Source organism: Megalops cyprinoides, chromosome 1 (assembly GCF_013368585.1).
Source record: "Megalops cyprinoides isolate fMegCyp1 chromosome 1, fMegCyp1.pri, whole genome shotgun sequence".
Classification (NCBI taxonomy): Eukaryota; Metazoa; Chordata; class Actinopteri; order Elopiformes; family Megalopidae; genus Megalops; species Megalops cyprinoides.
Window position 1 is genome coordinate 53290382 of NC_050583.1, and position 26207 is coordinate 53316588.

General features: G+C 43.6%; 1 protein-coding gene across 4 annotated transcripts in view; it reads left to right on the top strand.

The window, feature by feature from the left end:
- The window catches only part of LOC118783361 (carbohydrate sulfotransferase 15-like), a 44242-nt gene that overhangs the window by 12722 nt on the left and 5313 nt on the right, over positions 1 to 26207 (top strand). For 2 of the 4 annotated variants that reach the window (XM_036537192.1, XM_036537210.1), the window contains exons 2-4: positions 15206 to 15781; positions 16682 to 17021; positions 22729 to 22872. In XM_036537192.1, coding sequence (XP_036393085.1) covers positions 15365 to 15781; positions 16682 to 17021; positions 22729 to 22872 — 901 coding nt within the window. In that variant the 5' untranslated portion in view covers positions 15206 to 15364. Of the gene's footprint in view, positions 1 to 845; positions 905 to 14765; positions 14851 to 15205; positions 15782 to 16681; positions 17022 to 22728; positions 22873 to 26207 lie in introns of those variants that run through there. The other 2 variants (XM_036537220.1, XM_036537201.1) reach the window with 2 other exon arrangements.

Below are 26207 nucleotides of genomic sequence, written 5' to 3' on the forward strand. Positions count from 1 at the left end.
TTTGAGCCAGTTCTGCACACAGTGCTCGCAAGCGGCACACAAAAGAAGGAAGAACACTGGCAAGCGAATATTAATCGTTAGTAATTAAGCTATGAGACACTGGGTTGACTAAATTATTCCATTTGATTTAATAGTGCACTTTAAACTCACTCTCCTGCCTTTGAATATTAATTCCCCATCCCTTCTAGCTGAGGAAATGATTTTCCTCCCAGTGCTTATTAGAACAAAGAAGGGAGAGCCGGCTGGCTGTTCGTTAACTGGAACTTTGCTCCTCCACGCCGTTGCTTTGCCAGATTCCTTCTTGAGCGCAAGACTCAAGGTCAGTCTCGTTCTACCTGCCCGGCCCCCTGTGTGACATCCACCAGAGAAGGGAGCTGCAGAGTCAGTCCATAATAAATTTCATTAATTCACACAGATTTTATACAGTCACGCTGCCACTGGCTGCCCGTTCATCTGAACATCCCCGGTCTGCCGAGATCGGTCGACCGTCTGAGTAAACAGGGGGGAGGGGGAGGGCCGAGGCCAACGGAGAGGTGGACGGAGGGCCCTGTGGTTTTTTTAAGTGCACCGTGCGTCTGGACTCTGTGCCGGGAACGCCTCGGCTCACGTGGCACTTGCACAAAAGTGCACGCTGAATGGAAGCCGGGTCTCCCGTCACTGGTCCTCTGGGTTTAGACTGTCTCGTTATTCAATCTGCATAATGCACTCTCTCTTGTGCTCTTGCTCTCTGCAAATATATTACTGATGGCAGTTACTGTGCTGTTGGCTGGGAGCTTAAAAGGAAGCGTGGAGCAGCAGAGAAGTGAAAGTGAGGATTGCCTTTTTTTGTCAGGATGGGCGGACTTTGGGAGAAGAAGATACAATGCTGATCTTTGCTGACAGGAAAACTGACTATGTGACGGAGGTAGGTCTGCTGCATGATGTGAACTTTAGCCCTTGCTGTCTTCACAGAGAGAGAGATACGATCAGCTTGGCAAGCTGAGGACCCAGGGGCCCTAGCCGAAGGGAACTCAACTGACTCGTAATTTTGTGGGAGACGTCACTGTCTGTAGTGAACCCTCATATGCTGTCTCACGTTGCTCAGCTGTGCCTCAGCTGTGCCCCCCCCCCCCCCCCCCCCCCACACCCGCCAGGGTAACCTCAGCCAGCTGACAGGCATCAGTCCACATTGGCTGCATCATGGCACCGCTGCGGTGCTTTTGCGTAGGTTTTAAACTGCAGCCTGCACGACACCGTGGAGCATGTGCAATTCGCTCCTTGAAGTAAAAGATCCAGGGCCCTCACTGCTCTTCTTCCTCTTGTGGGCGTTGTCAGCATCTTCAGTGGACCTTCAAAGGAGCTGTTACGCTACTGTGCTCTGCCTTGTGCTTTTTTCCCTCCCACAGAATGCCTCCTCACTCCTCACAAAATAATTTACTGCCAATCAGTATATTCAGATATTGCTTATTATGATGGGCATCAATAGTATTGCCTTTGCCTATGATTGAAATATACAGTACCAGACAAAAGTTTGAACACATGACTCATATCAAAAATAACACTGAATTATGCAGTGAACAACTGAATAACTGAATTATGCAGTGACCAATCTTATGTTTTAGATTCTTAAAAGTAGCCGAAAATATTTTTTAAAATGACATCTTTTTGAATGAAATTCATACATAGGCATCGACTTTACTATTTAAATTTGTCTAATAAACAAATTTCAAGCATTTAAGCATAATTCTTTAGATAAACATATCTTTGAATGCATGTCTTCCATTAGCTTAATCAGGTGTGTCCAAACTTTTGGCTGGTTACTCTATGAACACAGACAGACACTGATTTTCTGTGGCGCAATATACCTTTAAAATATAAGTGAAATTATGATGTATTGCAAAGCACACTGCACATATTAGGTCAAACGAGCATTTGTAACAAATGTGCTAACCTCTGCTCCAGAACAAATCACGGAAGCAGCTGGGCTTGAGGAACTAGCAGTCTTTGGCTGGTCTCTGGTAACCATCTGCTGAAAAGGTTTGGTGGTTGTAGTTGTAGACATGTGTGGAGAGGTTATAAATTACAGGGAAGAGACAGTCCTGTTCCTGGCCTCGTTGCAGATTTCAGGAGAGGGGTTTAGATGGAGAGTTCAGGGTCAGCTTTCAACCGACGCAGGAGGGAGTCAGCCTACGTGCAATCAGCTCTGTCAACAGCCTGCCTTGTTCTACACACTTTTAAGAACTTTGTCCTCAAGCAAACCTTGAGTACCCATTTAAAGGCCTAACTGTTGGTTTCATTGGATCTCACTGAAGCCATCGACTAGGGACACGGACTGATGCTTTTCACTTTTGCAGTTGAGTATATGAGTGAATTCATCACTGCCACTCACTTGGTAGTTTTTGTCTAGGAAGGAATACTTCAATACATGAATTGAAAATCAATTCATTCCTTGATTTGACTGAATTGAAACAGAATTGACTCAAGCTCTCTGGTGTTGTTCTGCTGGTGACCTTTATACTCGGCTCTAACATGTCACTACAGGTTTACCTGCCATCAGAGAGACAGTGCTAATCAGTGTCTACATTAAAGTTATTAATAAATTCCTAGGTTGTAGCATAAAATCCAGCAGTATGTTCCCTAATAGAAGTGAGTAGAATACTTATCTATGCCTATAGGTAAGCAGGTGCTTGGACAAAAATCATTTCAATATCAATATTAATAAAAGATCCTCACCCATCTAGTTTAGAGAAGGCTAAAAGGAATACATTAAACCCTGGTCCTGAGGGACTGTAATGTTTGGTCAGTGTTCTTTCCTCTCAGCCAGGAACTTAACCATTTGACTGAACTGGCTAATCGTTGTATTGACTGAAGCAAATTTCAGTGGGTCAAAGCCAGCTGGAAAACCTTCTGGACTGCAGCTCTCTCAGAGTAGAGTGCTGTGTTCTGGTTTCCTATTGGGAATTTGGTCGGTAAAAAGTATTTATACGAACCTTTTGGTATTTGTACACTTTTGGGTTATGTCAGTGTTTTACTGTTCATTGGTTGGCTGATTGAGTGGCTTCCACTCTAAGACACCATAGGCAGAGATGAAATTTTACAGAATAATTTGTTTTTCTGGTGGATGTATTTTTTTTTTGTTTTGGTTTTAGAAAGATAAAGAAGTCATTCCCTAAGTGTCAAGTCTTTTATAAGTATTGTTTTGAGCCGGAGCATATTTTAATTCCTGAAATAAAAGATTTCACTTAAGCGCAGCTGCTGGCTTAAAATAAAATTGCTCTGAAGGAAAAAGCCTTCCACAAACAAAAGCAAAACCAGAGGCTTCTTGCCATTTGTTTTCCTCTCCTCGTTTTCATTAATCCCTGAATTTTATATAAGCACTTTTGGGCCGTAGCCCAGAGCAGCAAACAGCGTGTTCCGAGACATTCCTCTGCAAACATTCAGAGCGGGTTAATTAGCCGGCAATCTTCAGTGCGAGCATATGTCAAGCTCGGGCAGGACAGCAGAGGAAAGACAGGAACCAACATTTAGGGCAAACATGAGGAGCTTTATGTGTGTTATCTTATAAAGTGGATAAGGGGAAAAAAACAGAAAAGTGTAGATGGTGAGAAGAGATGCCTAGGCTAGCCTCCTCAGATAACATGCAGGTGGTCAAATAGGATGAAGCCTTTCTCTGCTTTTCAGAGTGATCAGGCAATATTTAGTGAAAACAGACCCGGGGAGATGTGTTTCCCTCAGACCACAGCGCTGGTTTGAGTGTGGAGTCCTTATTGTGAAAATTCTTTACTTAAAAGGGTGCAGCAGATCATTGGTGATAGCATGTGAAAGAGGCTTAGCAGGAGAATGGAGGCAGACCTACAGTGTGCTGTCTGTTCACCATTGGGAGGGTGAACAAACCTCTGAAGTGTAGAGTTCCCTTGCTGGCGGCCAGTCTACCCACCCCCGAAACCAGAACACTTACTGTGCCTCTGACTGCCCTGACTGCCCACCGTGGATGAACCCCTCTTTTAAGGATTTAGAAATAGGGTGGCGTGCGGCGAAATAAGACTTACTAAAGTTGCATCAGGAATGTCTGGGAGGTTGGCCAGATTCGAAGGGAATGCTTTCAGTATTCACCAGCAGGACTCTTGAGATGCCCTCGTTGACGCATCTACTCTTATTTGATGTGATTTATTTCTCATCAGAAAGGGGGAGATCAGGTGTTCAAGGTATAAAATATTTAAGGTGTTGTGGTCTGGATCAGGTTGTTCTCGCTGTTTGGAGGGTCTGCACGTACCTCGCTGTTGTCACGTCAGCACAGTTTTGCCATACGGATTTTAATTTCATCTGACTGTTTCCTAACCTTTCGGATCTCCCAGTTTTGTCTCCCAGATTTGCCAAATAAGGCTCTCGTGTAGAGGGGTCAGCGAAAGGTAGCTGCCACTGGCTGTATATGCCTGTGTGAAATTAGATTTGAAATGATGGGGTTGGTGCCATCCAACACACAACCTAACCTGTTTGCAAAGCACTGTAATAAAGTTGCCCTGTAACCACAAATATAACCCTCGGAAAGTGTTTGCCCTCTGAAACAAAACTGCTGTTTGGATTTGATATGAAGAAAATGTAAGTGATTACAGTAAAGAGCAGTATTACATTACTGTGTTACATCTTTAGTTTTCCCTCTAGGGAACCTCTTGTGAGATTAGAGGCACATAAATCAAACATAAAAGGTAGAATATATACAGAATATATATAGAGTATATACTTTCCTGTTAAATACTGTTAAATCCTGCCTTGGAATGAATGCTTTTTTGTGAAACATGAAGGAGATCACAGCCATTGTGATGGGAACAGAGAAATCCCCCTGATAGCATATTTTGTCTTTGAAAGTTTCCCCCCAGGCAGAGCCCACCTGGGAGGCTCAGTCTCCTACAGCATGGAGAGGAACTAGGGTGGGTGGATTAGTCTGACTGTGCCAGCCTGCATCGGGTTAAATACCGAGTGCTGTCCTGGCATGCTGTCCAGGAGGAATTCATTGCGACAGCCTTGGCTCCATTTTTACATTGATTGCATCCAATAATTAGTGGCCGCTGGTGCCTACATTTATGTCAGCATGCAATATCACCTTTTTTGCCGGTGGTGATGGGAGCTGTGGGCTGGGTGTCAAGCCCTTGATTGCGATTGATTGACGGGTGGGTCTGGAAGGAATTGCAAGCCAGCCAGACACAACCCACACAAGCTCACCCTTTGCACCAGTAATTTACTGTAAATAACTGAAGGCGGGTACCAAACATAGGTGGGGATATCTGTCAGTGGTTGCATGCTTGTCACAGCTTGCCCTGTGATTGCACTGGGAATTCGGAGAGTTCACTTAGGTGAGAGCGGTGGAAGCTTTCACACTGACACCAGAAATTGTACACATCTAGTTCTCAAGGGAGTGAAAGGATTGGTCCGGATAACAATCTCTTGTAATGGGGTTACTACTGCTTTCATGGGAAGGAGTGTTTTAACCATGTTGCTGCTTATTCTGCGAACCTGGTGTGCAGAACTGATTCCTTTCAAGTTGCTGCACCCTTGAAAAGTGTGTACAGGGCATTGATTCAGTAAATACAATTTGGGTCAAGTGTTTTTCACGTGTTCCCCTGTGAAGAACATGGCATGATGGTTTTCCGGTTTTGTTACAGGAAATGACAACAGGCATTACTGATGTTTATTGTCAGATGTGCCTGCTTCCCATCACTGCCAACCGTGTTTCTAATTACTAAATGCTTCTCGCTCTAGGTTCCTGAACTCCCAATCCCAAAGATGAGTGAATATCAGTGATGTTTACTGAAACAGAGGAAGTTGAGAACAGAAGCAAACAACATTAGCAGCTGGTGATGAGCTCCAGAGAGTTAGAGGGGTCAGAGAAGAGAAGGGCCAGGGAAGAGTAAGGAGTTATATCCGCACAATTTAAAATGACAAGAATGCACTAAGGAGATGTTTATTGGGCACAGTGAGATCTGACGGGAGCCTTGAGAGTTACAAGGGTAAATATGGAAATAAGTATGCAAACGCATTAAAAATACAGGGGGGGGAAAAAACCTTCTGTTTGGACTTCTCATTTATTAACTAGTTATGGTTTAAAAAACTTATACAACATCAACGAGAAAGAGACCCTATTTATATTTTCACCCGATGAATTATTCATGGAGAAACCGCAATGTTAGCATGGTTGTTATCCATAGGACATTTAATATTCTTGATTTCGCCACATTGTTATGTGAAAAGTTCTCTCTCTGGGGTTTAAAAAATGTATGAACTTCGCTTTAATTAAAACTTCAAACAAATTAAACTCACCTCAGCGGGTGATGTATTTAACTTCAAGTTATGCTAACCTGGAGTGACCTGGAAGATATTCTGCAGAATTACCTATTTCAGGTTTCAGCACTTAAATATGCATATGGCGTGGTTCTCTGTTACTTAATTTCTCTTTTTAGCAGCGTCAACTATTTTTGTGCAGAAGTGCAGCGCTGGGGGCTGAACAGTGTACAGCCATTATCATAATTAATAATTCAATATTTAGACATTGTTTTTTCCATATTATTTATGACACCATCATAAGCACTAATCCTCCTCATAGGAGCCCTGACTTAGAGGGGGGTCTGCTTAGGAAATTATTATAATGAATAAAAGATAAGAGGAGAAAACTCTGCAGTGCCCTTCCTCCCTCCGGGCCTCGTTTGAGACGTCCGCATATTCCTCGGGGAACCGATGTGTTCCTGGCCCCCTGGCTACAATAAAAGCATTAGGCAAGAGGTGGCAGAGGGGCCCTCCGGCATCACATTGCTCCTTTGGGGTCAAGGTCAGCACACCCCCCCCACCTCCCCCTCCCTGCAGGGGCTAGTCTGACTTCCCCCGTATCTGGAAGAGCTGGGTGTCTGTGCCAACAGAGGTGGATGCGATCTATGAATGATGAATACGCATATTATGTATAAACATTGATTCCGGTTGACAGGTGGGTGGTGTGCGTGATGGACGGTGTGAGGTGCTCTCACAATTTACTTGAAAGCAGTAGCTTGAGGGTTATGAATAAAATATTTTGAGCAGTTAAGAATGTGCTGCAAATGGCAGTATTGTTGCAGCATTGGCACGGACAGGCTTCTGAATGGCAACATGGCAGGAAACATTACATTACATTACATTATTGGCATATAGCACTCTTATCCAGAGCGACCTGCATAAGTTACAATGTTATCCATTTATACAGCTGGATATTTACTGAGGAAATTCTGGGTTAAGTACCTTGCCTAAGGGTACAACAGCAGTGCCCCAGTGGGGAATCAAACCAGCAACCTTTTGGATTACAAGCCTTACCACTAAACCAACCGCATTCATCATGACTGGTGACAGGAGGTGGTATGTTTTCGAACATGCAATATACTGCCCTTTAACTCAACAAACAATAGAATTACTGTGAAATTGTGATAGTATATCCAGAAAATAAAGCTAGCTGACACCATGAGTGGGAAATTTGTGACACTCCATTTGCAGCTATACACTCAGGCCTACACTCATAAACTCAAACGGTGTTTGGTGAAACGTCAGAAAACACAGAAACACATAAACTATGTTTTCATTATTGACCTTTTCCAGTAAAGTGCTATTAAACAGTTTCAGGAAGGCCATGGGGTTGAGGATGAGCTGTTTTTTTTCGCTGTCAGTGAGTGTGAAAGTGTTTTGTAATAAACGTAAGATCGCGTGTGTGATTTATTGCATACATTTGTTGTGTTGTTTGCGGTGCATGGATTTGCACCGTACGATACACTTCTTACAGGTCCACTTCTTTAATGCGGACAGATGTTTCACTAAACCAACATTGCATGTATTTTTGGATCATAGCAATGGATTCTGTAAATTGGGAAGGCAGAGAGCGCGCTCTGTATGTAGTGTGGCACGATGACCTGAAGTTTGCCCGTGCCGTAATTACCATTAGTAGCCGTATTGACTCTACCGATTTGTTTCTGCCTTTCTTCTGAAATGCCCTGAATGTATCTCTGAGACATTATTGTTAATTGTTATTATTACTCAGATTTTCTTACACTGCGACACACAAAAAAAGTTGTGGCGTCGTTATTCAGAGCGACAGTATTTACTTTAAATGTAAGGCTTTTCAATTAATTAGTTGGACTGGGGCGATGTCATATATTGAGAAACGTAATGGTCCGTAAATGGGAAATGGAGAGGTATGTGAGCGCCCCGTGACTGCGAGGGGGAGCGGGATGCGGGTCGTTTCGCTTATTCGCCATCCATCACACTTCACTTCTCAGCGGGCGGCGCGTTCGGCGCGACGAAATCCCGCGGTCTGACGGGCGTCCGCTCCCGCTGCAGCTTTGATTTCAGTCTGCACGATCCATGAAAATCACATTCATCTTAATGTGACAGCGAGCTACGCCCTGGGGGAAGATGTCAGAAGTCTGCCCACAGTCCCATAAACGTTAACGTCGCCGCAGCTCATTAAAAATGCTGGAGGAATACACTCTCCAACAGATGCTAATCAGAGTTTCACACGGTTATGCTAGTGCGTATTGGAAACCTTCCCGTCATAGTTGAATGACAAAAAAATCCCAACGTGCGGGTGAAAAATGTGGGTTTGATATGACATTCGCCACACCATACAGCTGATTTTTGCAGGACAGGTATTGGTCTATCCATTGTAGTACTTCAAGACCAAATTAACATACCACTTGCCATGAATTCTTTTCTCGGGACACTTTCATAATAATCATATAATATTTAAATGGAATTTATGGCTACATTTTCAATTTTACAGTTTCATGGTAATTTCTTTAATGTTTCACCATAAGAGAGGATTGCCTAATTATGTGACATTAATGTCTGTTACAAAACATAAACTTTTGCAAGGGTTCTGTGTGGGCCGGTGGTAACAATGACTGTGGACTGTGGCATCTCTGAGAGACAGAAATAGATTTGTTTTGATTTTGTTTTCATCCAAATTCCAAACGGCCATTACAACAGGACATGCCACAGTGGTGCAGTGGTCAAAAGAGGCCAAGAACACCACCATGGACCAAAAGGGTTATTTTCAACTTTAATTTAATTATTACATTTTAAAATAGGGGATGGCTGGCAGCTTTAGGGGACATTTGGATGCATTTAGAGGTAAAAAAAAAAATACGCTGATATTAAATTCTTCCATTGTTAGCAAGTGCTCAACAAAAGCCACTTTAACTTTGATTTGCTGGCAGATGTGCAAGAAAGCCATCTGACAAAAACCCAAGGCTGTGTTGCAAGGTAGTCATTAGTGTCCTACCACACTGCCTGTTGTGTTGTAGGAGCCTGTTGTTTTTTTGTACACAGTTCCATGCTGGAGTCACAGTCCTTGCCACAGCCTGCATGCTCTGCGAGCCAGAATGTTCTTACAAGTGGGAATGGAATCCTCAATTTCACAATTACATGTAATATAGTATAATATAATAGTATACTATTATATCATGTACTATAGTTTAATATGTATGGAATAACAATATAATATGTATGGAATAACAGAATCATATATATTTGTAAAACCCTAGGTTGTAAAACCCTTTGCTTGTTTGACTATGCTGAAAGCAGCTTTTGATCAGAGACAGTTGAGCACTGAGACCCGTATCCCCCAGGGCCCAGGCGACAGTCTATGGGTCACGCTCTCAATTTTCAGTCTACTGAAGCTAAGGTACATTCAAGTCGCTCTTGAGCACACCCCATTTTAACTGTATTCACTGCACACAGACGGAGGTAACAGAGTTGTGTTTCTGAGATGTCTGTTCCTCTGCTTCCAGTGGCATGTCTTCACTTAAGTTTTCCCGCTGATTCATGTGGCCCGCTCTGTTTTCACTGGACTCCGAACGTGTGGGTGATCGGCAGATGCTGGAATTCCCCCGCGCTCCGTTGCCTAGAGCTCCTCCCAGCTCCGTGCCCATCACAAACAAAGCCCCTCTGTGCGGCCTTAAAGAGCAGAGCGTGCCAGTTCGTAGGGTCCCTGATAGAGAGGCAGGGGTTCCCTTGGTAACGCAATCACACCGCCCCACACATGGCTGAGAGATTCCATGCCACCCTGACAGACCCCTTCTGGGTGTTGGAATGTCGATTCTGCATCGTGGGATCTTGGGGCCTGGAGAAATCAATTGTCCTGACCTAGCAGATGGATCCAGGATCTTTCTCTCTTCAGCTTTATTTTTCAGCTTTATTATTTTCCTGCTTGCCTGTATCCACAGAGGTATGGGTAATTGAGTTGTTATGTTCTGCAGTGATGTTGTGGCGTTATTTTTACACCGTCAATGCGATGCCTCCATTTCCAGCCACAGATTCCGGACACCTCTCGGACCTCTAACCGCTGGGCGGTCTCGTCTGGCACACGAGTGGAGCATCTGGACGGATTTTTGTTTTCCTTGGGAGATTGCAGTTACCACGGACTCCGCTTTCTTGAGCTTATCGACCTGACTTAGTCAAAGCTCAAATAACATTCCATTCCATGTCAAGTTACCAAAACAGCCTTTAATCTCCCCCCATTGCTCCCACAGATAACATTTAATCTGCCCTATAAACAAACAGAAGATATATGAATTCGCAGTGCCCCAGCTGTGACTTTTGCTCTCGCCAGGGGAGGCCCAGAAAATATTTTGTTGTAGGAAGTATAATAATAAAAAGATCTGAGAAGAATTAAGAGCGTTGCTTCCTAAATAGGTCAAAGCTGACATGAAAAGGTCTCGCCTGTCACAGCAGCGGCGAAAAAGAAGAGAAGGTCCTTCAGTATTAAGTTAATATTTTCGGCAGGATTCATGCAATACAGTGAGCACTCTCTTTCTTTCTTCCGTTCTCAAAATGGGACCCTGAGGGCCGTGACATTGCTTTGAATAAAACAAAACTAAAGAAGAAAAGACCGACGCACACACACACACAGCTCTTGCCATTATTTTCATTGGTTGGGGTGCGCCTAAGGATTCAGGAATTGGGACAGAGAGGAGTCGTCTTTCTCTGATAATGAATGTGGACTGCAGCTCTCTGCTTGACACTGTAGTCACAACAACTGTTGGGTCACCGAGGACCTGGACCCATTTAGCTAAAATAACTTCATGAAACTGCCCCTTGTGCTGCATTTTTTCAGGTCTGAATAATTGCAATGCAGAAGGCCAACAAAACGTTTTTTTAAAGCACAATTCAACTAAGGCTTGATTAGTAGCTAGCAGGTTTGGTTTTACCAGAGTCATCAATGAGTAGATTTCATTGCTTTATTCTAAGCAACAATCAGGGGTTGGCCTTTTGGCACTTCTACAACCAGATTAGATCTCATACTGCTGCAGAGAAAGTTACATTGACTGTCACCACTAATTTTGTCCTTATTTAGAGAGCATTCATCACTCAACACTCTCGTTAGTTATCCAGTAGGCACCTTTGTTTTTTATAAGCTTTCAGTCATTATTAACCTCTCTGAGAAAGAAAAAAAAAAAGCTGCGACTGATTTAAAAGTTAAACAACAACAAACAGACTGCCTCAGCTCTGGATACAGAATGACATGCTAAGTCGATGAAAGGTATCTCCAATGAGTCATTAAGTGCCAGAAAATAAATTACATTCTGAAAAGGATGTCTTCCCAGCAGTATGGGGGTGCATGTTCATGCAGGAATATGGTTATGAATAGGGCATTTCTCGATCATAAGCTTCAAAAAGTGAGTAATATGTCACATGCGTTATTACTTGCTAGAGGTGTTGCGCAATTCATGTTTGTTCCCATGCTCCTTTCCAAGGAACTGTGAAATGAATGGCTGCCTTTCTGTGCAAACACACACACACACCTAATGTCTCATTCAAATACAGCTTAGCAGGGATATGAAACCACCTGTGGAAATTCGTCTATGATTGCCATGACTGTGTTTCCGTATCGGGAACAACCTCTGCGATAATAGCTCTCAGACTGACTAGTTACAGTGATGCAAATTTGATAGCCCCGCAACGAACCAGCAAACACATTTACTCTGCTTTCCCCAGCACTGTTCCAAAATGAATTCTGACAACCCTGTATATTTGCATCTCAGCAAATCGCACAGCAGAGGCCCGTGAGCTGCGAGATTCGTAATCTCATCCAACAGCAGTTTAAGGTCCGGCTCCGGTTTTGGGAGGCTGTTTGAAGTCAAGGCCCTCCTCGGGTCTAGTGTCAGTTTCACTGCGTTGAGAGTCTGGTGTCGGTCCAGAGGGCTATCACTGCTCTAATCATACTTAGGCGCGGCTTTTGGGCAGCCGAGGCCCCTGCAGTTGGAAAATTGCTTTACGTGGGTGGACACAAGCCCCCCTGTTAGCCTGTTTCCCCTACTTTGGGGGGGTGATGTGAGGGGTGAATATTGAGAAATGAACAAACGTGTGGTGACTCACATCATACAGTCTTTCAGATCAGTGCACACACTTTATGAGCAGACCAGAGACTGTTCAGCAGAGGTGAAATGAGCTTGGTGCCATTGCTTAACGGTATTTTCAGTTTACTATGCCTTATGCCCTTTGTTAATATCTCCAGTCCGGGGGTGGGGGGACTGCATTATGATGCAAGGCAGGCAGTCTGTGCCCAAAAGACAGTAGCAGGTGAATGAGCCCGAGAGGGTAGAGAAATTTGAATCTGGGCTGTGTTGTTGCTGAAAGCTCCGGTAATTTCTCCTAGGCAGAAGACTGTCCCATTGTCGGTGAAGCCTGGCTGAGCGATACAGTGGGTCACCGTGGAATGCCTCTCTCAGATAATATAATCCCCTCACCCCCCCAAACACCTGATCGCTGCTGTATCCCCTCTTCCCATCCCTGGGAGGTTGGATCAGAAATGCAGCATGGTACCTCGCTGGCTGAAAGCGGCAGTCCTTATCGGACCCTCCACATTGCGATTCTGGAGTGGAATAGTTGGGAGTGCTGTTTAATCAGGGATTAAAACTCAGGAGAAGGAGCCAACTTGCGGGGGTCTGGCAGGGGTGCAGGGATAGTTTAACCCTGCACGCACAACTCAACTTCAACATAACATCTATCTGAATCTGTGTGTTCCTCGCAGAATTCTGTGTGTGTGCAATGGCGTGTTCTCGGCTTGGAAAGATGCTGTATTCGAATGGCAAACTTTTTAAAACCATTCATACATGGATACAAAAAAAAAAAAAATTACACAAGATATTGAATTATAGTGTTATCATGTTCAATTACAAATAAGGGAAGTGAAAATCAGACATGACACTTGAGTACATGTTGTACTTTGGAGAGAACAGTCCCATTGGTTTCTGTACACTACACTGGTAGAACCAACTCGAGGGGCTTGGAGAGTTGGGGGGGGGGGAGTTTAACCCTATGCACGCAACTCAACTGCAACATAACATCTAAATGAATCACTTCATGTGTTCTTCCCAGAATTCTGAGCGTGTGCACTGGCGTGGTCACGGCTTGGAATAGACACGGTAACTGAAGTGAACGACAAAACTCTCTAAAACCGTTCATACATGGAAGCAAAAAAAAAAAATTACATAAGATACTGAATTACTGTGTTATCGTTTTCAATTATAAATAAGGGTAATGAAAATCAGACATGACGATTCAGTACATGTCGTACTTTGGTGAAATTAGTCCCGAGGGTTTCCGTACACTAGACTGGTATAGTGCCCGAATCATGAAAAGGACTGGAAAGCAATGGACCGGCTCTAATGCAGGGCTGGCAGGTTACAGACAGCGAAGGGCTTTGAATAAGCTGAGCGGAAAGTTTTATGAAATCCGCCTTGTTGTTGATGATGCCCTGGTGGAGACCCGCTCTGGCCACATGTATCACTGCTAGCAGCTGCTTTCTCTCTGCTCTTAATGACCCGTGTGCTGCCACTCTCCTGCCACTAATGGATTACATTTTAAACGCTGTCCTGACGTTTGAAGCCAAGGGCGGGTTTCATAGGGTGAAGCTGGTAACTCATTAAAAGTGTGAAGTTTATTTGTGATGCTTTGATGTCAACCTCTGTCTTGCTATCCCCTCTCTTTTCATCACCATTGTGATTCATGCAAATCCATTTTAGATTTAAGCACAGTGATGTACAGTACCAGCCAGACGTTTGGACATACCTGATTAAGATAATGAGAAACATGCATTCAAAGACATTTTGATATAGACATATGCTTAAATGCTTGAAATGTTTTTCGTAGACAAATGTAAATAGTGGAGTTGATGCTTACGTATGAATTTCTTTCCAAAACAAATTTTGATTTTAAAAAATATTTTTTGCTACTTTGAAGAATCTAAAATACAACATAGTTTTGATCTGTTTAACACTTTTTGGTCAATACAAAGTTCCACTTGTGTTATTTCATAATTTGATGTCTTTACTATTGTAGAAAACAGTAAAAATAAAGAAAAACCCTTCCATGAGTAGGTGTGTCCAAACTTTTAACTGGTATTGTACATTACCTTAGCATTCACTTTTGTGGCTTTGATTTGATTGCTTACCCTTTCAGGGCGGAGTGTTCTGTTTGTTAAAGCAATATTGAAATCTCATGAGGATTTTCTGGGGAACAGGGTACATATTCTACAGCTGAGTGACTCTTACTGGCTCTTTTTGGGGCTTTTAAATATAAGCAGAAAGTGACTGAAATGTGATACCACCAGTCCCATCGATGGCTGCCCTCATTTTCAGCAGTTTTCAGTAAATCTGCAAGGTAGCGTTTTCACAGGATGTGACCAACATCCGAAATGCGTCTCCTGTTTGGTGTCACAGGGGCCTGCGGCTCAGTTCAGCCGTGGGTGACTCATTCTACGTTTGCGCTGAGATGAGTTGAGCTACGCAACTGCAAATGTACATCTTTAAAGGACAGATTTTTCACTCCTATAAGATGACAGCTGGTGGTGTCTACATCGAGGTAACTTCACAGGCTGAGCATTTGAGATGTTTCTCCAGCAGCTTCTCCCTGAATGGGATAATCTTTATGTTTTCTTTCTTTTATACGTTAGAGATGATTTCATCAGTGTAGCCTTGTTTCCAGTCGAGTGCTCTTGGAAAATGGTTTTGGCCCTGTGTTTCGGTTCAGCCCGACTGAGTGCCTGCATTTGATAGAGTGGGAAAAGTATCAATGCTTCAGAAAGACGTAGAAGCTGTGATTGTCAGCCTGTTCATACCGTATGTCTGCTCCAAGTGTTTTCCTTGGAAAAAAAAAAAAAATGCAAGCCCTTTTCTTCTGCTCCTCTTCAACTCACATTAACTCTTGTTCTTTACAGGGAGACTGAAGACTGTTAGGTGTGCCCTTGATAAGACACCCCAGCCCCCCTCGCCCCTGAGGACCCAGAATGGATGAGGGACCTGGCACACTTCCACCAGCCTCCCACCCACGCCGACTCTGAGAGCCTGGGCTGGCCGACCCCTCCGCCCACGGCAGCATGACCCAGACGGACTACAAGTTCAGCCTGCTGAGGGAGAGGCCCCTCCTTCTGCAGGTGGAGGACAGCCCCATGAACCTGTTCGCTGTGCTGGAGGCGAAGAGGGACCCCCAGCGCAGGTTCAGTGCCCTGGCCTGCTTCCGGAAGGTCAAGCTCTACGGCTTCTTCCTGGGGCTGACAGTGATGTTCCTGGTCATGGCCTCCTACGTGCTGACAGGGGACAAGAAGGGCCTCCTGCTGACCCCTTCCCCATACCACTTCACCACCCTGGTCAACACCGCGCCCTTCCCCTTCAACCTTTCCTCGGCCAAGGACTACGCCAACATTAAGCTGGTGGTGAAAACCATCGCCTCCAAGGTGGAGTTCAGCTCCAGACAGATTCCGGACCTTAAGGACCTGGTCCACAGTGAGCCGCATGTGAGTATGGGGTTGCTGGTGTCTGAATTAACATTTCATTAAAAAAAAAACTGACGTGTTCACTTGGATCACTCGTAATCAACATTCATGACAACATTCAGCCTGCAGTCTGTCTCAGCTAAATAGTTGATCCTGATATTAATGCAGACTGATGAAGAGAGCTATGTACTTAACATAACCCAAAACTTAACCCAAAACTGCACTGATGCCTTCGCTGTTTCAATACTCTAACCAAATCCAAAGTCAAATTTGGTACTAGTTATCCATTTTGAAAATAAAGGTTTTTAAATCTTAGACCTTTCCTGTTTCAGCCACCCTTGTACCTCTGTGTAATTGTACCACCATTGTACCACTGTACCCCTGAGATAACACAATAAAAGTGCATCTAGGGTTAAAAATGACCTGTAGTTAAAATCGAAAATAACGGGTATTTAACAACTATTTCTGACGGTTTACCTCTCACTCAAGATCAAAATGTTAATATACATTTGATATTGATGCGCATGGTGTCAGATGTGCCAAGCACACAACAAGCATTGTAGTGTAAGTCCAACCAAAGACTCCCGGGGGGTTTGTTTTATCAGAGAATAGTTGTAGAGTGTTCAGATAATTTTAGGTAATCTGGTAGACACCGTATTTTACACCATGTCATGAATGGAGCTGTCATAGCTATCTTACTCATAACATGGTATCCTGACTCCTTATGGTTTTTTGCTTGTGTTGTACCCTGCCTCACTTGTAAGTCGCTTTGGATAAAAGCTTTGAATAAATAAATGTGAATGTAATCCACTTTAACCATCTGACTTATAAAATGGTATACATAACAACTATCTGACTTATAAAATTCTATCCATTACAGCTATCTGACTCCTTATAACATGTTATCCATTCGCTCTGCAGCTGTTTTCTGTTATCCCACGCAAATTCCTGCCGAACGTTAAGAACCCGTGCTGGTACGAGGAGCACTCTGGGAATATCACAGCCGATCCCTACGGCGCCAACTTGTACGCACGCTACTCCAAGCGTTTCCGAACTGCGTTTGACCACCTGCGGAACGCTTTCAGGGAACATTTGCATCGCCGCGGGAACAAGTACTACCGCATGCGGTGCCTGCCCTTCTTCTACATCATAGGTCAGCCCAAATGCGGCACCACTGACCTTTATGACAGACTGAGGTTACACCCGGACGTGAGGTTCACCACATTCAAAGAGCCCCACTGGTGGACCAGGAAAAGGTTTGGTAAGTTAAGATCTTTGTTTTTTTTTTCACTACAGAACTATGGTGCAAGAGTTCAACTTTGTGATCTCTATGAATTTTTTCTCATGTTGAAATTGTTGTCTGGGACACTGTTCCCCTTTTGTATATTTAAGTTTTAGTTACATGTGTTGGGCACTTGTGCGTTGTGTACTGAAAAGGCAGTTAAATGTTGCCTTGGAGTTAACAAAACTGTAAAAGTTGCCTCAAGCCTACAGAAGAATAATGAGACAGCCCTGTTCTGGGGAAGTTCAGTGGGGCCTCATCCTTGAGCTAATCTACTGGACATTTGCTTAACCTTTAAATCTGCAATAAATGAGGTTTTTTTGGGTTTTCTCAAAGAAGCAGGCAGAACTCAAAGGAACAGCTGACCTCAAAATCATAATTTTACTTCCATCCTTGGTACAAAATGCTCAAAGTTATTGGGAGTGGGAGGGAAAAGTTTGCAACGTCCATGGATTCAAAACTCAGTCTAATAATGAAAGTGAAAGTGTATCTGCATTTATTACTAAGTTCAATAATGGGAATCAAGCGTCATCCATTTTTCAGAAGATGAACTGCTGAAGTTTGCACCTTCACCTGAAAACAAACAAGGACAAAATGTGCAAGCCGCTGCATTAATGCGGCTTGATGATTATACGAGCATGACACGCAAAGGCTGTTTTTCGTGTTACTGTGAATGTGATTGTTCAGTGTCACGCCTGACACACTTTACTCATGGAGGCACCAGGGGTTTGGATTCACACATGTCTTGCTACACATGTCTAGCACTGAACACAGAATTCATTCTTCGCCGTCTGTTTGGGGACAGCGGCTCTCCTTTCCCAGCCCCGGTCTCAGGAGGGGTCTTGGTTTCGCTGGCCAATCAGAGAATGCGAGGGCCATACGGGTATTAGACCATACGCGCACAACGATAACGATAATGTGTGATTCACTTTGCCCCCATGGAGTACTGATATTTACAGCTTCTTGTGCTCCTAAGTTGTTTGTTTGTTCTCTACTGGTCAGCGTAAGCCTGCCGATAAAGCAAACATACGGTTAATCAGTAGGCTACTGTTGATCGTCGTGGGCCAAACACAGCGAAATGCCTGTGCTTCTCTTTAGCAGCTAACACAAACACTACATTTTGCATCTCAGTGCAAAGGTCGATTATAATGCCATGCTTTTATTTCTAAATCTAAAGCAAAAGTGGAAAACCCTACATTTATCTTTAAGTAGCAAAACCATAATTATGCCTTCACATGGTTTATCATTTTAAATGCGATAAGCTGTATCATGCGATAATAGAGGGGTTCAAGTATTTTCCTCAGCTTTGAATTGTCACCACTGTTATAAAATAAGGCATATTTCATTGGAAATGATTTTTCTTTTAATCTTTGATAACATAACTATGGCAGCCTTGTGTTGTCAGTCTATGCAAAGAAGACAAGATATAAGATAATAGATCCAAAAATGGGATGATTAAACATAATAATACCTTTAATTTTCCCTTTATTATGACAGCTAGACACTAAATTCCACTGCTTGGGCAAAAAGTATAAAAGTGCGGTTTGCAGCATAGTTATGAACGTCAAATTGCTAGACAAGACTATCAAGACTATCTTGGCATCGGTGGTATTAAAAATGAAACGGCCTGCATTATGCAACGTTTTGAACTTCTGTCGTTACAGTACGGCTGCGCTACATAGTTGCCACGTGTGATAACGTGGGCCGTTAACATTTAGTGCAGCTATGAGGTTGCAAGGGCAGATTGGCTTTGTATCACAAGCGTTGGCATTTTCATTTGTTCAACATACTTTGTAGCAAAAACTAGTTGAGACAGCCAGCACGGGCTTTGAAGCCGTATCATCGTTCGCCACACTGCGTTGATAGTGGATTGCAAATCTAGTCTAGGGCGCTTTAAACTAAAACTTCCGTGATTTATTCATGATTTTGTTTCGTCGTGACAGAAAGGTTTTTTTTTCTGTAAGTGGACGTAAATGTCAACCTGGTGTATGCATTTTCTGTCCATTAAGTTATTTTTCCTTCTGGTTGCCATTCGTTTATACCTTGAGTTTTGAGTTTAAAAACAAAGACGGTACTTTTTATTTCTCCCAAAAGGAAACAACCAGCAACCGGAGCACTCTAAGACAGAGTCATTAAATGCATTCATTTCAAAATTGGTTCAATTAAAGGGCTTTAAAAACAAATTGCCTGAAGGCGATGTTCTTGTATTAATGTTTGCTGAATAATCATTTTTCTATGAAATTGTTTTGTAACCTCCAGCAACTCAAACTCTTGATTCGTATGAGCGCTGTTATGACTGCAGTGAAGTCCCACACACTGGAGTGGGCTATTACTACAATATGAAGCCTCTTGTCCGGTGCTTTGTTAATTTTTTATGGAGTGCGTTTCACCGAATAAAACTGTTTCATTACTTGCTCAGTGATGCAAGGTAGTATTTGGTGTCAGAGTGCACTTTACTGGAAGTCGTAAACACAGTGATTACTTCTATGACCGACACAGTTTTTGGGATGTGGGACATTTTCGCGGGCGTCAGCTTATTTCTCATAAAGCGCCTGTGTGGTGCTGAAATGCTGAAAGTTGCCACGGAAGTCACAGCGAATTCCACAGAGAATGCGCACGGCTCAGTGGTGAGACTAGCGTGCGATCTCACGCTTGAGGTCTCAGAGGTGGGATTCTAAAATAAGCGCGTAATCTCTAGCCTGAAAGAGGAAACGCGATCTGGTTGTGGCCGAGACTGAGACAATGTTTTTGTTCTTTTGAAGTCGAAATGTCTATTGGTAAACTTGCAGTGTTTTCTCCAGACACACGAGATTATCGTAATATGAAGAATGCATAACATTAAATTAAGTGCAAAGTTTGCTTAGTTTACTTTGAGGAAAACAAACAAACAAACAAAAAAAACACTTTAGGATGCAGCACTTCAACATTGATTTATTTTAAGGTGCTTTAACAATGCAGTATGTAAAGGCGCATGACCTTAGGCTCTTTCGATAGAACTAAAATGGTCGAATATATGTTTCTTCTTAGGTCTACATTTTCCCTCATGAAATTATTTATCCGAGAATATGGGAACAACTCATATCATGGACAAAACACGAGCCTATCTTAGTAAGGGAGGCCTATCTCTTTCTTAATGTGGTGTATTTTTAAGTGCTTTGTGAATGACAGTAGCGGGCACATCCCGTGTATATGATATTTCTTAGAGAGTACAGTCACTCACACACAAACATTACTAAGCATCAAGCGGTGTGAGAGTTTTTCGACTAATGATTTACTTTTATATTCCTTTGTCAATTGCACCGTAAACAAAACAGGGAAAATATGCATGTTTATCTGCCTGTGAGACTTTTCTATTTATAGAATGTGTATCTTGCTTCGTCTGAAATAAGGAAACAATTAAATTCATGAATAATTGAGCAGGCTACGTAGATATGAGCGGGATCTGTTTTGTAGTCGGTCTCTGTGCAGAAAACGGGTGGGAGACCCCAGGAGAAGAAAGGAATACACCTGGGAGGTCCACCCGATCTGGCTCCTCGGTTGTGGTTTAGTCTTCACGCCGTTTTTCTTTTTTTTCCTGCTGCCGTTTTATTAGACTTGGACTCTGCAACTTTCGCGGCTGTTGTCCCCGTAAAGCTGTTTTCACACGTACGTGTTGTGTTTAGACTGCGTGGCTCTATGGCTCTCGGAGACGTGGAACTACAGCAAGCGCAGCAAAAATAACATGCATCAAGTTAGCAACAACATCACACTTTAAGAAAACCTGAAAGTGTAGCTGTTATTCAAGTGCTGTCTTAACAGGAATACAGTGTCTTGCTCAACATTCAAAGCAAAGCGCTTTAGAATTTGAACGGATGTTGATTTTGTGCGTGTTCTAAGAAAGAAGCAGTTGTCACAGCAGGTGATTTGAAATCTAAGACTGTGAAAGCGATCACGGCACACTGTTCGTGCTGCTTATGCACACAACATATTACATGTTTTATGAAAGCCCAATAGGGGGGCCATTAGGCAAGCAGATTCTTATTGGAGCAGCTTCTATTTCAAAAGTTTGATTTCTGCTTTGCCGGCATAAAAATACATATTCAAGTAAGTATGTGGAAAAATAAGTATATAAATAGCCTATCGTGTCGCATACTAAATGTTTTATCCCGCTGTATTTGCATTGTTGCTTAGCGTCCTCTTTTGCCTGCTCAGGAATAGAGGAGATGCGGTCCTAAGGACTGAATTCCTGCACAGGACACTCTGTTCTTCTGCAGCTCAGTCATACCTATCTTTTCATCCTGTGTCTCTTTCAAGGAAACTACCAGCACTTCACAAACATAATCAGTGCTTTCATTCCTAGCCCCCACCCTGACCTGCTGAAACACAATGTACTTGCTTTATATTTGTGGACTTTGTTTGCTATGAACCAGTGCGGTCACAGTAAGAATAAAACATAAAATAGCAAAGTAAATATAGGAATGTAATTCTTGTTTTTGGACATGCATGCAGTTGAGAGTGCAGTTTTGGTTGGAAAGATGTGTTCTTATGATACACAGTTACTGGAGTTGGTGATGTCTCCCCTTTTCCTCTGCGGTAATCACACTCTCGCGGCTCAGGACTCTTTTCTGAGCAAGTCTGCAAATAACTTTTTGGCTTTTGCGGCTTTTGCTATTTCAGTTTTATCATGCGATTATCACTGCGTACACTCTGACTCTAAATTGTCTAAATTGGTAAGATCTAAATGTATGAATTCATTGTGCCGGTTATATGTGTCAGTATAGCATAGTGGTAAGGAGCAGCCCTCTTAACCCAAAGGTTGCTGGTTTGAGTCTCTGCTGGGGCATTGCTGTTAGATCGGTGGATAAGGTACTTAACCCAGAACTACCTCAGGAAATATCCACCTGTATAAATGGATAACAGGTAAAAACTGTATTGTATGTAAGTTGATCTGGATAAAAGCACCTGCTAAATGACAATAATGTAATATGCTCTCATTTCTTTGTAAATTTTCTTGTCTATTTAAAAAATAAAAACGAGGGATAAAACTTGACACTACAAATGCACAACTTTACACTATGCAATTTGAGACACAGTTTGGTTGTAATTTCAAGGCATGTGTCTTATTTGGAGGGGTGTACACCCGTTTTTGCATGTGGTAACACTCCTCCGTAAGTGGAACAGAACTCCTGCATCCCAGAATTACACGTGGCCGACTGCAGTCCCATGCCACATCTCCACGTCCCACGTGGGATTACTTCTCCAAGTATCAGGTTTTGTGAGGCTCTGCATCACTTGTTTGTCCTCATTTACCGTGTGTTTATAGATCCTGAAGGACAAACAGTGGCGGTCTCACCTGAGGCCAAATCAAAGCAGCTCTCTCTTTACATCCTAGGCTTCGGTTCAGCCACTAATCTCGAGGGGGAGAAGGACACCTGCAATTACAGCCGTATTATCATGCGATTGCATCAAAAGCTGCGTGGACCATAGGGCAGAAGCGGCGTCTCAGTTCAGTGATGATTAAAAAGGGCAGTTGTGTAATTGTTGTAAGTGGAGCCAAGCTTTCATCTCTTCATCTGGCTACCCCCCGCCCCCCATATCTAAACTTCAGAGGGATGTAAAGGAAACCCCCCTCAGTCAACGACAGAAGCGCAGACCACCCCCACCTCGTGTTGTTTACCAGTGCCCCCCACTTCTCCCCCCACTGCAGGTATCATCAGGCTGAGCGAGGGCTTCCATGACCGCTACCCAGTGGAGGATTACCTGGATCTCTTTGATCCAGCCGCGTACCAGATCCACGAGCACCTGCAGAGAAACTCATCTGGAGGCTCCGGCAAGCACAACATTATCATAGGTAACCACCGTGCCTCTCTTTTTTTTCTCTTGCTTCGTTTTTTGACAGCCTTGGCAGGAACAACTTGTTGGCTGACTGACTGGTGGAAGAGGTAAGCTCTTCAGCAGAAAAGTGCTGGAAGCTTTTACTAATATAGTGCTAATCATGCCTCTGTGTTCTTTCAGGAATGACCCCATGTCCTCTTGCCTGTGTTAATGGAAGATTTTGGGTAACAGTGTAGCATAGTGGTAAGGAACAGGGCTCGTAACCAAAACGTTGCTGGATTGATCCCCCCAGGGGCACCGCTGCTGTACCCTTGGGCAGGGTACTTAATCCAGAATTGCCTCCGTATATATCTAGCTGTATAAATGGGCAAAATGTCAAAACTGTAACCTATGTAAGTCACTCTGGATAAGAGCATCTGATAAAAGACAAAAATGTAATGTTTTCAGTAATAATATAGATTCAATAATAAGGTCTTAAATAAAAAAAGGTTTTCTCTCATATTTATGTCATATTTTGTTATTGTCTCATATTTATTTCATATCGGCATCCTTTAAAAGTTGTTTCATATAGTCAGTAACATAGTATTGTGTCCTGAGTGTACCTTGGTTACGCTTAAAGAATCACAAATGCAGGGAAAGCCTAGTACAAAAGCAAACACTCATTTCTGATGCCCTTGAGCATTGTTTCCAAGTGCCCCGCCCCTCCCAACCTGTCAAGAGTCAGGAGAGGGTACCAGTGGAGACGGTAATGTCCAAGGACAGTTTTGACTGGTTGTTAAAAAGTCATGTGGTACGGCTGTCAGGAAATCGCAAAGTCACCGCCACGACGTCTCTGCGCAGGACAGGAGAGGAGGAGCAGACGGTTTCCAGCTCCTAACTGAAAGTGACCTCAAACTACATCCCTCGTGAGAGGGGAAAAAAAGCAGTATTTTATCTTATTCCAGAGGCAGGTAGAGTAGCAAGACTGGTGACAGCCTGAACTGCAGCAGTGCTTGGGGATTGCAGTGGGCACCGGCCTGGAACAGCCGGAGGGTTCAAAGAGAAGCTTCCATTCATAATCATGTCTTTGGACCTGCATTGCAGGTTATGCTGTAATTGGTCCTAATAATTCATGTCACCTTTTTCGATGTGCGTACACCTTGCAGGCATTATTAGAACAAAATGTAGTGTGTCATTAAATCTGGCCCTATTCTAAAAAGATGCACATACCAATGAGATGCCTGTATTATAATTAACTGTTTAAAAGACCACAAGTAAGAAACTACACTAAATACCTCTCCCTTTTGAGAAAACAGATTTCAACTTTAGATTAGCTAGTTAAACCTACCCTATTTGTTGTGTCACCTTCTTAGTCCCCTGTGAAAAAAAAAGTGAAAAGGATAATTAGTATGTAGCATTCGCAAAGCTTACATATTATGCTGAAGCGTGTAAGGAATGTAAGAACATAAGTTGCTGTATGTTCCGTGCTTATCGTCTGGAGCCCACAGGGCACAAGCCTTTCCTCTGTGTATCATTGTGGGAAAGCCCAGAGACGTGAAGCCTAGCAGGACACATTACATTACATTGTTGTCATTTAGCAGACACTGTTATCCAGAACGACTATAACATAGATTACAGTTTTCACATATTATCCCTTTATAAAGCTGGATATTTACTGAGGCAGTTGTGGGTTAAGTACCTTGCCCAAGGGTACAACAACAGCATCCCAGCAGGGAATTGAATCAGTAACCTTAAGGTTACAAGCATTGCTCCTTACCACTATGCCCACTGCTGACCCGAAGAAATAAGGAAGACACCACTGGGATTTGTACCTGTTTACTAGACAGGCACATCAACCATCTAAGCCACAGCATCTTTGACGCAGGTGGTTGGAGCAGAGCTGATACAGACCCATATGGTTCTCTGTGTTCAGTACCTTATTTTTCACAGTGATTCCTGCTCTCTGCAACCCTCCATTTCCCCTCAGGTCAGCTAGTAAATTACGTCATTAGAATTGAATCTTCCCCCCGCCAAGCGGTTCACAATCTCAGCACTCGCACATGCAGTATTTAGGAACAGTCAACATTCTGATTGCATGTCAGTAACACGGTAAATTGACTGTGACGTTACACCCGGTTACCAGTTAGCACAACAGAGCGACGCTGGCGGCCCTGGGATTGCAGGAGGCCTTGGTTTAGCTGTAGCGTACGATTCCGGGGGATTAAAGGAAACACGCGCAGATTTGGAATAATTGTTATAGTCTGGCGATAATCCTATTAGGCTTGGGGTGGAGACGCATGTAAATGAAATTCTCACAACTCTCCCTTCCTTCCTTCCTTCCCTCCTTCCTTCCATCTTGATCGCCCTCCTATCTTTCTCCATCTGCCTCACCCCCTCTCCCCCTGTCCCTGTCCTCCCTACATGGTGCTTAAAAGGACACACTAATGAAAAACCGATAGGAGTCCAACAATGCTTTCTTCATGCATCAGGGGCCATTTGCGCCGCTGAACATAGATTAGCATGCTGCCCGGTCGCTCCCCTTCTTAAAAGGAATAATCCATCCGATAAGGAGGGAACCAGAGTCTGGTTTAATAGCTGCTCTGAACCACCCAGGGGCTGAGAGAGCGGGGCCCGTTTAACCAGCGGGGGCACGGACTGGAGGCTGGCTTTCCGTCGTCGACCCCCCAGCGACAACTGACAATGACCGCAGGCATGCTCGGGCAGTGACATCACCAATTAGTTCATGGGAACAGCCATGATGAAGGTATTTTAATGTGTTCCCTGTGGAAACTCTTCCGAACAGCTGTAATTCCATTGAAATTCTTTGGCTGCTGCCCTTACTGTTTTTTGCACATGCTTCTTTTGGCTAAACTCCTGCTGCGTGGCGCCGATCACGGAAATGCAGCTGAAGCATTCGGACGCCACAGTGGTGGCACGCAGCAGCATGGCCATAAAGGCTCGCGCTGCACTTTGGTGATGATAGCAGGTAATTAAGAGCAGTGCCTGCTGCATTATATTAGCTCAGCGAAGAGAGGACACTGGTGAGCAGGCACGTCACGGCCAGGCTGGACGCTGATATATTACTGTAAGGAGGTGGGGCAGCTGGCAGGAAGCGTTGTTTTAATTGCACTTCCCTGCAGCTCATTGGGTATTCACAGGGGCTCCTCGTCGAATGGACTGCCACCTAAATGAAAAGAGGCACTCGTCTGAAAACCTAAAAGAGGATCTCTTTTTTTTTTTTCTCCCTCCTCCTTTCTTTAAATGCCCTTTGCCGAGCTGGCTGTTTAACTCGGGCCACTGAGATTTGAGCGACTTTTCTTCCCACTTCCACTTGTTCCGCGAGTTTAATTACACCGAACGCGGACGCTCAAG